This window comes from Lynx rufus, unplaced genomic scaffold (genome assembly GCF_022079265.1).
Source record: "Lynx rufus isolate CCGP_SWC_20201006 ecotype Redwood Valley unplaced genomic scaffold, mLynRuf1.p SCAF_18, whole genome shotgun sequence".
NCBI classification, from domain to species: Eukaryota; Metazoa; Chordata; class Mammalia; order Carnivora; family Felidae; genus Lynx; species Lynx rufus.
In genome coordinates, this window is record NW_025814832.1 from 39,235,932 (window position 1) to 39,247,971 (window position 12,040).

At 38.7% G+C, this 12,040-nt stretch overlaps 1 protein-coding gene across 1 annotated transcript in view; it reads right to left on the reverse strand.

The window, feature by feature from the left end:
- The window catches only part of TANC2 (tetratricopeptide repeat, ankyrin repeat and coiled-coil containing 2), a 371,592-nt gene that overhangs the window by 100,906 nt on the left and 258,646 nt on the right, over window positions 1-12,040 (reverse strand). The window contains exon 10 of the mRNA XM_047081653.1: window positions 1,075-1,356. Within this exon, the coding sequence (XP_046937609.1) occupies window positions 1,075-1,356 (282 nt within the window). The remainder of the gene's footprint in view (window positions 1-1,074; window positions 1,357-12,040) is intronic.

Consider the following 12,040-nt stretch of genomic DNA (forward strand, 5'->3'; position numbering starts at 1 on the left):
GTCTGGAGGGTGCTCAGTGAGCTCTTATTGAGTTTCTAGCATGTGTTAGACACTGTAACTACTATAATCTCAAGTTTCTAGTGGTGGCTGTCTGAAAACTTATGGTGAGCTAGATTAATGATTTGGACTAGCAGAGCAATAGTTTCTGGTTTTGTTTTCTCATAACTAACAGAAACCAGGTAGACTGGTTCTATACATACAGAGTATAGGAAGAACATCTATTTTCCTCTCGTCTCCTTTATTCAGGTGAGTTCCTCCATTAAGGAGAGGCAGGACAGCAAAGTGGATAAGGGAATGGCTTCTGAAACCAGACTGCTTAGGCTCAAATACTTGTTTCACCATTTACTGGCTATGAAACCTGGGAGGTCTACTTAACCTCTTTGAGCCTCAGATCACTTATCTGTGACATGATGATAATAGGAACTACCTCTCTGAGTTGATAAGAGGATTGGATGAATTAATATTTGTTAAGCTCTTAGACAGTGCCTGGTGCTAAGGACCACCTAAGTATTTTAGAAATAAACAAACAAGATCCTGGTGGTGATCATTAAGCTGTGCCTGGCCTGGGATGAAAGGAGCATGAATACATACGAGATCTCAGCATCCTTTCACAAGGAAGCAGGAGAAACCCTTCAAGGACACAATGAAGTTTAAGCCCAAGCAGTGCAATACTGACATCAAGAGCAAGGAATCGAATGCTGCAAGCAGACTGTGCTGGCATGTAACAAGAAGACATGGGCACAGGCTGAGCAAAAGCTGACAGTGATGGAGGCAAATGCCTCTTATAAGCAACTGCTACAGTCATTATCCAAAGGACAGACTAGCCAGACTGCCAGAGGGAAGACTCATAAATTTATTCCCACAGAAAGGTCTTCTCAGTCACACTTAGGTGACCGCTAGATATGTGGGTTAAATGTAAACAGAGTATTACATTCTTTCTCTCAACTCTGAATTAATGGTCCTCACATGCAAGTTAGGTTTTGCAGATCAGAAAATAAAAGGATGTAAGGCTTAATCTATCAGAAAAACTTTCAGGGCAATGAAGCAGGGAGTTATTTAAAAAGGAATACGTACGTTTGGGGGAGGCGTGTGGGCTGTCTGAGGCGATCTGTCTCATCCGTGTTCCGTGGCAGCTGAGGGCCACCAGTCTGGAGATGATGGCAGTTTTGCCGAACCCAATGTTTCCCACAATCACTACTCCTTGGTTCACGCTGGCATTTGAACTTTGAAGTTGAGCATCTATTTCGTGGAAAACCCAATCCCGGCCAACAAACACTGACTCTGTAGTGATGCTGGGCACTTCAAAGAGCAGAGGCTTCAGGGAGATATCTGGAGGCCTATAAGGTGCAAAATGAACTGGAAGGAACAATAAGAGGACACAGAACTTAGGCCAAACTGTCATCATTGAAAGAAATACAGAAGAAAAGCAGCATGGTTTAGGAGACTATTAGTTCTAGTACAATGCTATTCTGGGTTACTCAGCAAATAATGCAACTCAATTTTGGTTCTACACAGGTAAGCGAGAGCAGGTGATCTAGGGCCATGGGATACTCTAGTTGGCAGAAAACAAACACAGTTAAAATGACAATGGTTTATGGAACAGTCAGAAAGTCGGGGTGAGATTCAAAATTATTAAACAGTGGGGATGGCCCAGCACCAGCAGTCAGAATGGATGCCAAAGTAGTACAGAAACAGAGTCCTTAAGGCTTCCTGCTATGCCTGGAGACAACCTTTTAGTTGTTGGATTGCGGAGAGATGTAGGGTTGGAGTCCCCGGGGGAGAGTACAGACTGTGGTGGAGCATCCAGGTGGCTTAAAGCATCAGCTTTTTACCAACCAGTAAGGATGTATTTCAATATTTAACAACTAATAGGACCATATCAGTACATATCAGTCCTGCAGAAAGCAATGCAAAGACGATGTGTCTGCTTTTTAAAAAGATACCAGTGAAAAATAGCAATTCCTTTAAGTTCACGATGATATTTTTCTTTTTAATTTGGTAGATATATTAGTATAAGCAGAGCCCATAAAAGCTCTGATAGTTTAAAAAGTCTTCAACATGCTTAGCAGTCAAGGAAGCAGAAACCAAACTCTGACCTCAGGTCTTTGCTCCTCTACTGCCTGTATTCATGCCAATTAAAAAAAAAAAAAAAAAAAAAAGAGTTTTGGCCTATACACACATCTTGGAGACAACAGATCCTACCACTTTTCTCAAGATGTTTTTCTGTGCGTATGTAGTTGTAGGATGTGCTAACAGCCAAGCATGAGCTCTACTTTTAATAGTTTTCTAAAAATGCATAATAGGTGTAACTTGCTTTCAAAGATCAACCTTCTAATTATATAAACGGTAAAAACAAGTCCTGACTGACCTTCCTTATCTGGGTTAAATGCCCTCCTAACTGTTCAGAGAGTAGCTCTAAGATGTATCATTTTATCTGTCTAGAACCAGGTGTTTTTTTATTTATTTTTATTTTATTTTTTTTTAAGTAAGCTCAATGCCCTGTCCCAGTGTGGGGCTTCAACTCACACCCTGAGATCAAGTCACACGTTTTTCTGATTGAGCCAGCCAGTGCCCCAGGGTCACATATTTTATTTTTGTATCTTTAACTTTAAGCACAGTGTTTTGACACATAGTAGGCACTCAATATATGCTTACTGAAAGAATTAATTAAAAATAAGGTATTGTACTCTAATCCCATTTTACATTTTGGAGCATAAAAGGCCAGGGGAAGGGGATGAGGGCAAGAGAAAGGGAAATCATAAGGGGGTAAATGAGATCTATTTATACTGCTTATATTATTCTAGAACATACTTAAACCACTTATACATCATCAAATGGGATCTAGAGATGGTGGCTTACTTGAGAAAATCTGCTCGCAAGTTAAGTATACATGTATTAGACTCTCATTTAAAATTCTCTGAAAGCTATTAGAATGATTACTTTGCATTAAAAAAAGATAACAATTCCAAAAATAGTGCAAATAATTAAAAATACAAAGCCAAACTTTAAAAAGAGAAGAAAATAGTTTCCCATATCAGTTTTAAAATGTCCCAAATTTTCACTAAAAAAAAGGGGGAGCTGTGGAGCTTCAGCTACATAATCGCTTATAAGTTCCTGATTCTCATCTCTTTACCGAAACTTACACTTTTAAAATTACTAACTCTAAGCTGATATAACGCTGTATGTTAACTAACTGGACTTAAAGACTTAAAAAAAAAAATCCATAACTATAATTACAGAATTCAGTGAAAAATTTGACTTTAACTTGCTAAATATATTCTTTTTAATTCTAATTCTTGTAGCTTATAGTCTATTTCACCTTTCTTAAACATTACTTTATTGAGCTATACTTCATAGATCATAAAATTCACCCTTTTAAAGTATGCAATTCAGTGGTTTTCAGTACAGTTGACCCTTGAACAACATGCGGGTTAGGGGAACTGATGCCTCTTGGAGTTGAAAATCCACAGGTTAACTTTTGATGCCCCCTAAAACTTTACTATATATTTCTGGTAACATAAACAGTCAATTAACCTATATTTTGTATGTTATACATACTATACGCTATATTCTTACAATAAAGTAAGCTGGAGAAAAGAAAATGTTAGTAAGAAAATCATAAAGAGGAGAAAATACATGTACAGTACTGTCTACAAAAGTGAACCAGCACAGTTCAAATCTGTGTTGCTCAAGGGTCAACTATACATTCACAAAATTGTGCAACCATCACTATTGAATCCCTAAACATTTCTATCATCCCCCAAAGAAAACTCTATACTCATTAGCTGTGACTCCATAGTCCCCCTTCCTTCCAGCCCCTGGCAACCAGAGACCTCCTGTCTTTACAGATTTGCCTATTCTGGACATACAGATTTGCCTATTCTGGACAATAAACATTACGTAATATGTGGCCGTTTGTGTCTAGCTCACTTAGAATAATGTTTTTGAGGTTCACTCATGTTGAAGCATGTATCAGGACTTTATTCTTGTTATTGTTGAGTAATATTCCATTATGTGGCTACATCACCTTTTGTTTATCAATTTATCTGGCAAGTAATCTGATTTGTTTCCACTTTTTGGCTATTATGAATTATGCCGGTATAAACATTCACGTACAAGTTTTTGTGTACATATGTTTTCAGTTCTCTTGGGTGTGTATCTACGAGTGGTACTGCTGAGTCACTTGGAAACTCTATGTTTAACTTTTTGAGAAACTGCCAAACTGTTCTATTTTGCTTTTGCTATTTTTTACAGAAGTAATATATATTCACTATAGAAAATTTTAGGAATAGCAGATAAACAAGATAATAATTGTACTCCCAGTAGCCAGAGAGAAACATTATTCGCATATATTCTGAGTTTTTCTCTGTACCACAAATACTTATTTTAAAAACCTCAAATGAGATCATACTATAGATCCTGTTTCATAATCTGCTTTTTTTCACTTAGCAATTCCAAAGTTCTGAAAAAGTTGATTCTGTCAGATGTGCCAGCTTAGTGGTTGCTTCCGTGGTGGGACTGATTCCTGGAGCTCCTTACTCCACCGCTTTCCATGTCACTTGATAGTAGGTGACTGCTACCCACTTGGAGCTTCCAGGGCACCTGAGTGTGCTCAGTGGGCACCCAGAGAGTTACTCTGAGCTCGGGGTGAGCAGTGATAGGATTCCCCGGGAGGAATGAAAATAGGTCAGTTGGCTTGAGGTGAGTCTAACTAGGCCTAGCGAGACCTAAAGTCACACAGCTGGTTTCAGAACTAGAAATAAAACCCAATTCTGGCTCAAAAATCCAGGCTTTGTCTATTATGTTGTAGCTGCTCTATAGGATGTCACTTTAAATCTGAAAGTGACATGAATGATACCATGGATGACCAGGACTGATTAGGCTTAGCTGATGGGCTAAGCTGTCTTCTTTCTCTTTCACCTCTCCTGTGCTTCCCTTTAGGAAGTACATGTTTGGCCGGAAATGACCTTTCCAGAGAGAGAAGAGCTGTAGAAACTTTCATTTGATTTCTGAACTAACAGACTTATCTCTTCAGGTCCAAGATTACTTTATATTTTGTATCAAAAGGGGCTTTCGTGAACATGACCAATGCTAATTTATAATATGGAGTATGCAATTGAAATTGCAATTGAAATGCTTAAGTTTTTGAGAAAAATTCTCTTAAGATAACTTGTTCTCCTGTTGACGTAATCTCTCATCATATTTTATTCTACTGAGAAAGCTCTGACATTTTAAAAAGTTATTTAAAAAATTTTCTAAAAATGTAATCAATTCACAAAAGCCTCAAGGGAAGAACAGATAAAATTAGCCCAGTACCATATGGTAAAACAACTGTAGATGCCAAGAACAGCCTAGAAACAATTTCTGTACCTCAGAACCTAAGGCTTTTGTCAGCTCTATATGATAAAAGAGAGCCCTACTTCCTATGTTCAACAATAAATTTAGGGCATACGAACAAGAAAGCACTTTGGCCTGCATTGTGGGACATGGAGGTAATGGATGTTCTCTGTGGAGTTCATATTCCTTAATAAATGTTTGTTTGGGGTACCAGCTGGCTTCCAAGAGATTTTCTAAGGCACAAACACTGAAATAATCTATGAGAAATTACCACTGCAACTACAGCTGAGCTAAGGGGAAAAAAATGAGCTAATCCATACCACTTAGTAATGTGTGTGGCTTTCTTACCCCTGGCACTCAAGAATTGGCAGTCCTCGGGCAGCAAGACCATCCCGTCCCTCTCAAAGCATTCTACTAAAGTATAGCAATATCCATAATTTACTTCAAAATTCATAAAAAAAGATGCATGGGTAAAGAGATGGGCAGTTGGACAGATAATAAGACAGCAAAGTGTTAATGATACAATCAAGGTGGTGCGTATATGAGTGCTGATTGTTAGGTTCTTTCTTTTTTGGTGTATCTGAAAATTTTCCTAATAAAACATTGAAGGAAAAAACATGGAAAGGAATCACATTTCAATATGACACACAAATAAGACAAGCTTTGGAAAGTAGTTTTTAAAAGGGTTTAATAACAACTCCAGACTCAGATGGGTGTGGGCACCTCTTCAGTGTGTGCATCTCTTCAATGCAAATCAGGCTTGAGGCAGACGAATGAGTTCTCTCTAGGAAACGGTCTCTGTGAGACCATCAATAAGTATAACTACACATCTAGGCTTATAGAGAAAATGGACCTTTCTTTCACTGAAGCAAAGTGTAAACATTAAAAAAACAATAACACAAAGTGCACTGAGGCTAACAGATCAGCTCTGCCCAAATGCAAGTACAAACAGCTGCAGTAAGTGGAAAAGGAGAAGGGGAAGTGGAGGCAAACGAGCTCTAACTGGACTTAGACTAAAGCATATTTACTCATGGAAACAATCATGAATCATCCTAAAAGAAGTCAGTCCCAGGCCTGGCAGAAGAAAGGGTGTGTGTGATACAGCCAAGGCCTGGTGCAAACAGGAGCAGGGTTGTCTTTCCTAGCATTCTCCCACAATGACTGTAAAGTCTAGCCTGGAAGTACCTCTGTTCCTCTAACAAAGGATAGTTTCAGCCTCATCCTTAGGATTCAGGACATGTGTGCCCTTCTCGACACAAAGCAGAGAAACACATGTGCTTCAGACAAAACCTGATATCACCTCAGTCTCAAACATAAGTCAAAAAACATGCTTATTTTTTTCTTCAGAAATGCTTAAAGCAGGGCAGGAGTTGATTTGTCTACTGAATTTGTCTACCATTTACAGGAGTCGAATCTCTTTAGGGTCTGTTGTTTATTCCGGCTGCTCTGGATAGGATTCCAGTAGGCAGCTATTCCTACACCAGGAAATGAGTTTCTAAAGAATGTAAAGCAATTTGAAGAAGGTCCTAAAAGACAATCTAAAGATAACAGTCTGAGAAACGTTCACTACAGATAACTGCTGTTTGAGAAAAAAAAAAAAAAAAAAAAAGAAAAGGTTAAATAAAGCAGAATCACTTTTCAGGTCAACAAGGAAACACAGCAGAGTAGGTAAAACTAGACTCAGAGCTAGGATCCCTCGGTGTGTATCCTGTCTCTGTTACTTACTGGCTGTGTGACCTTAGGACAATTACTTGTGCTCCTGAGATCTCAGTTTTCCTCATTTTAAAAGTAGGGATAACAATGATACTGTGGGGATTAAATGAGTTAATATATGTGACATGCCTAGGAAAGTATCTGGTGGTTAACTGCGTTAGCTGCTACCACCATCGACACCATCAAGACAAAAAGACATCCAGAGTAACCATAACCACCCCCCCTTTCCCTGACACACTCATTTAAAACAAAACTCAGAAAAAGGATACTGAGAACATACTGACTCTCTTTAAACCCTCTTCCCTTCTTCCTTTTACTACCCAACATTGTGAAAGAGCCCTGTTTGCTCTCTTCACTTGCGCAGCAATCGTGCATTCTAGCCTGACTTCCTCTCATATTATTCAGCAGTATATCTGCTGAGACTGTTTTGGTTAAAGTCACTGAAGTATGATTGTATGAAGTATAATTGTTAAGTATGATGATTTCTTTTCCCAGTCCTTATGCTTCCTAACCACTCCTCAGTCTTTAACACTTTTAACTAATCCCCACTTTTTGAAATACATTCCTCTCTTAGGCTTAACATGACAATATTTTCTTCTAGTTCTTTTTTTTTTTTTAAGTATTTATTTGTTCACTTAAGTAATCTCTACACCCAACATGGGGCTCGAACTCATGACCTTGAAATCTTCTGACTGAACCAGCCAGGCGCCCCTCTTCTACTTTTTTAGTCCTCTCCTTCTGATGTATCTTTAATAGTTCTTCCTCTTCTGCCCATCCCTAAGATAATGCCAATACTAGGTTCTATATTTCATTGTTTTGTTCTTTGTGATCTCCCTGGATAGTCTCAAAGGAATAGACTAATAGCTTTCACAACTATCTAAGTGGTGATGGTTTGTATTTCTATTCCAGACCTCATTCCCACACTCCTACACAGCATGTCCAACTATTTACAAAAGTTATCCTATTTGGCTTTCTGATAGAAACCTCAAACTTCAAATGTTTCAAAGTTATTGTCTCACTCACCTTAATCTTTCTATTCCATTTATTAATAACTCAGTTAATGAAGTATCACCCATTTGCCTGGTCTTCCCAGATAGAAACTCGGCACTCATCAGGATTTCTTCTTCCTTAACCTTTACATCTAATTTGTCACAAGTCCTCTCAATAGTTCTTGAGGACTATTTCTCAGATATAATTCATTTTTTTCTTTCCTATTCCACTGCTACTAGAGTGGCGTACCCTTGGAGGAGGTGCTGATCACTCTAAGTCTCAGTTTTGTCATCTGTAAAACGAGGATAAGAAGAGTATCTACCCCATTAGGTTAAATGAGAACATGTATGTTAAGTTCTTAGCTTAGAATCTTAATCCTCAATGAATGTCAGGCACATAGTTTAGGTTCTCAACATCTCTTGCTTTTACTATATCCTTAAAGAGGCTTTTATTCCTCCCATATATAGAGCTACCAAATCTCTAACATGATCATCTCAACCTCCCACAAGTCGTCATCTCACCCTATGTTAATCACCGAGCCTATTAAGTCCTTATTAACTAGTACAGTTCTTGTCATTCGGTAGGTATATTCAATAACATTTAACAAATGAATTCATGAATGAAAATAGTTAATATGGATTTTCCATCCTTAACCACAGGGAAATATGTATACACTTTGCTTTGGTAGAACAGGAGGGCTTGAGGGAGGCAGTTATAGGATGCAAATAGAGGTCTTTGAAAATCACTGCTCTGTACTATAATAATAAAAAGAAATGGATCATTTGTTTGGCACCTTTCAGGGATACATTTCTGTTTAAAGGCAACTATCATAAACCAGTGGACCATTAAAGAGCAGGACAAAGAAGAAACAAATGTTATTTTCCAAGCTCTGTGAATATCACAGGAAGGCCTGGATATTGACCAAAGCACCACAATCAAGAATACTATTCCTACAGGAAGCTGGGTGAAGGGAGGAAATAGTGTCTTAGAGCTAACGCCCAGAGAGGACAGGATAGCTAGCTATTTCAGAGAGGACAGGATAGCTATTTCTTTAAAAAAAATTTTTTTTAACGTTTATATATTTTTGAGAGAGAGAGAGAGAGACCAAGCATGAGTGGAGGAGGGGCAGAGAGAGAGGGAGACACAGAATTCCAAGCAGGCTTCAGGCTCTGAGCTGTCAGCACAGAGCCCGACGTGGGGCTCAAACTCACAACTGTAAGATCACAACCTGAGCCGAAGTCAGACACTTAACCGATTGAGCCACCCAGGCACCCTATGGATAGATATTTCTAAAGACTATTCTTGTTTTCTTTTAGAAAAGTTACTGAGAAAGCTGGAGCCACACAAATCAGTTTAGTAACTGAAGTCTTGCTAACGCTACATGTAAGATTTATTCTTGTGCTAGAAATGACCATATTTAATTCTGCATCACTACATGTACAATACATACTTTAGTTCAGAGAACTCAATTCTAACTACCAAGCTAGTTATTTTCTTTTTAAAGTATATATGTATTTTTTAATAATTATTTATTTTTGAGAGAGAGAGAGAGAGAGAGAGAGAGCGAGCGCGCAGGGGAGGGGCAGACAGCGAGGGAGACACACAATACGAAGCAGGCTCTAGGCTCTGAGCTGTCTGCAAAGAGCCTGATGGGGGGCTCAAACTCACGAACCGTGAGATTATGACCTGAGCCAAAGTCAGTAACTTAACTGACTGAGCCACCCAGGCACCCCTCAAGCCAGTCATTTTCTTTTTTTTTTTTTATTATATGAAATTTATTGTCAAATTAGGTTTCCATACAACACCCAGTGCTCATCCCAAAAGATGCCCTCTTCAATGCCCATCACCTACCCTCCCCTCAAGCCAGTCATTTTCTAATGAGAGATGAGTTTATGCTCTGGTCCACTTCCCCTATAATTTTCTTTTTAAAACTATGACATGAATTTCTATTCCTGCCCAAGATGGAGTGAAAAGGACTATATTTACCCTCCTACCCAAAACAATCCCCAAACAGACTTCTAAACAAAGTATATAAAACAATGGTTTTCAAGACACTAGACATAGTCAATGAAAAATAATGATTCCTGAGACAGGGAAAACAAATAGGCAAATCCTATGCTCACTTACTGCCTTAAAAGAATTTCCAGACCATGATGTAGGGAGGGAAAACCCAGTCTGATGCTGGCAGACTCCCTGAGTTGAGGATACGGAACTGAGAATTCAGCAAGACCAAGGCAGCAAATGTTCAAAGGAAAGAGTTCTGAGAAGGTGAGAGCACAACAGTGATAATTGTGGAGATGTGTGAAAAGTAGAGTACTGATTAGCACATATAGGTGAGAAAATTGCCCAAAGCCAGGAAATGACCTATCCAAGAGGATTAGAGGGAAAACAGCCTGCTGCTTTCATAGGGCCAGAAATAGTGCCTGTTACTTGCAGCCAGAATGGAAAACCTCACAATTTACAGGACACTGGCTAGGATATCCAGAAAGGTCTTGTCTCAGCAGTATAGAAATTTAAGACCTATAATAAATATTGTTCTGGGTCTACTCAACAAATCTTAAGGACCCAAAATTAATCATATTGTTTTCAAATAACTTCAACATTCCTGAAAAAAGTTGAAGCATATTTATAAGAATACAGGGGCACCTGGGTGGCTCAGGTGGTCGGACATCTGACTTTGGCTCAGGTTGTGATCTTATGGACCCTGTGCTGACAGTTGGGAGCCTGGAGCCTGCTTCGGATTCTAGGTCTCCCTCTCTCTCTGCCCCTCCCCCACTCGGCTCTCTCTCTCAAAAATAAACATTAAAAAAATTAAAAAAAAAAGAATACAAAAATATCTAACATTCAGTAAGGTAAAATCTACTATGTCTGGCATCCAAACAAAGATTGTTAGGCATGCAGAGAGGCAGGAAAAAAAGAACCACAATTAGGAGAAAAATCAATCAAGTGAAACTGATCCAGAACTGACACTGATGTTAGAATTATCAGAGAAAGATATTAAAATAGTAATTATAACAATATTCTATGTGTTCAAAAGTAGGGATATGGGAGATACAAAAGACCGAAGTGAACTGTCAGGAAAAAAACCTACAACAACAGAAATGAAAAATATACTAGATGAAATTACTGATTTAACAGTACAGAAGAAAGGATGAGTGACTTTAAAGACATAGGAATATGAACTATCCAAAATTAAACATACAGAGAAAAAACATCCTCTAAAATAAAAAAAGCATCAGTGAACTGTGAGACAACTCCAAGTGGGCAAATATAACTAGTAAGGTGGGTGACAAAAAATATATTTAAAGAAATCATAGCTATAAGATTTCTAAATCTGATGAAAGCTATAAACTCACAGATCCAAGAAGTTCAATGAGCCCAAAGTCCAAGACATATGAAGAAAATGACAAGGCACGACATAATCAAATTACTCAAAACCAGAGATAAAAAGAAAAATCTTTTTTTTAAAAAATTTTTTTTTTTCAACGTTTATTTATTTTTGGGACAGAGAGAGACAGAGCATGAACGGGGGAGGGGCAGAGAGAGAGGGAGACACAGAATCGGAAACAGGCTCCAGGCTCTGAGCCATCAGCCCAGAGCCCGACGCGGGGCTCGAACTCACGGACCGAGAGATCGTGACCTGGCTGAAGTCGGACGCTTAACCGACTGCGCCACCCAGGCGCCCCAAAAAAAGAAAAATCTTAAAAGCAGCCACAGAATAAAAAGACATATGAAGTACAGAGGAACAAAAGATAAGGATGACAGCAGATTTCTGGTCAGAAACAATGCAAATAAGAAGACAGTGGATGAAGAAGTTGCTGCGGGCAAGATCAAAGAGGTTTTTGCCTGCTTTCTCCTCGAGGATTTGGATGGCTTCCTGTCTTACATTGAGGTCTTTCATCCATTTTGAGTTTATTTTTGTGTATGGTGTAAGAAAGTGGTCCAGGTTCATTTTTCTGCATGTCGCTGTCCAGTTTTCCCAGCACCACTTGCTGAAGAG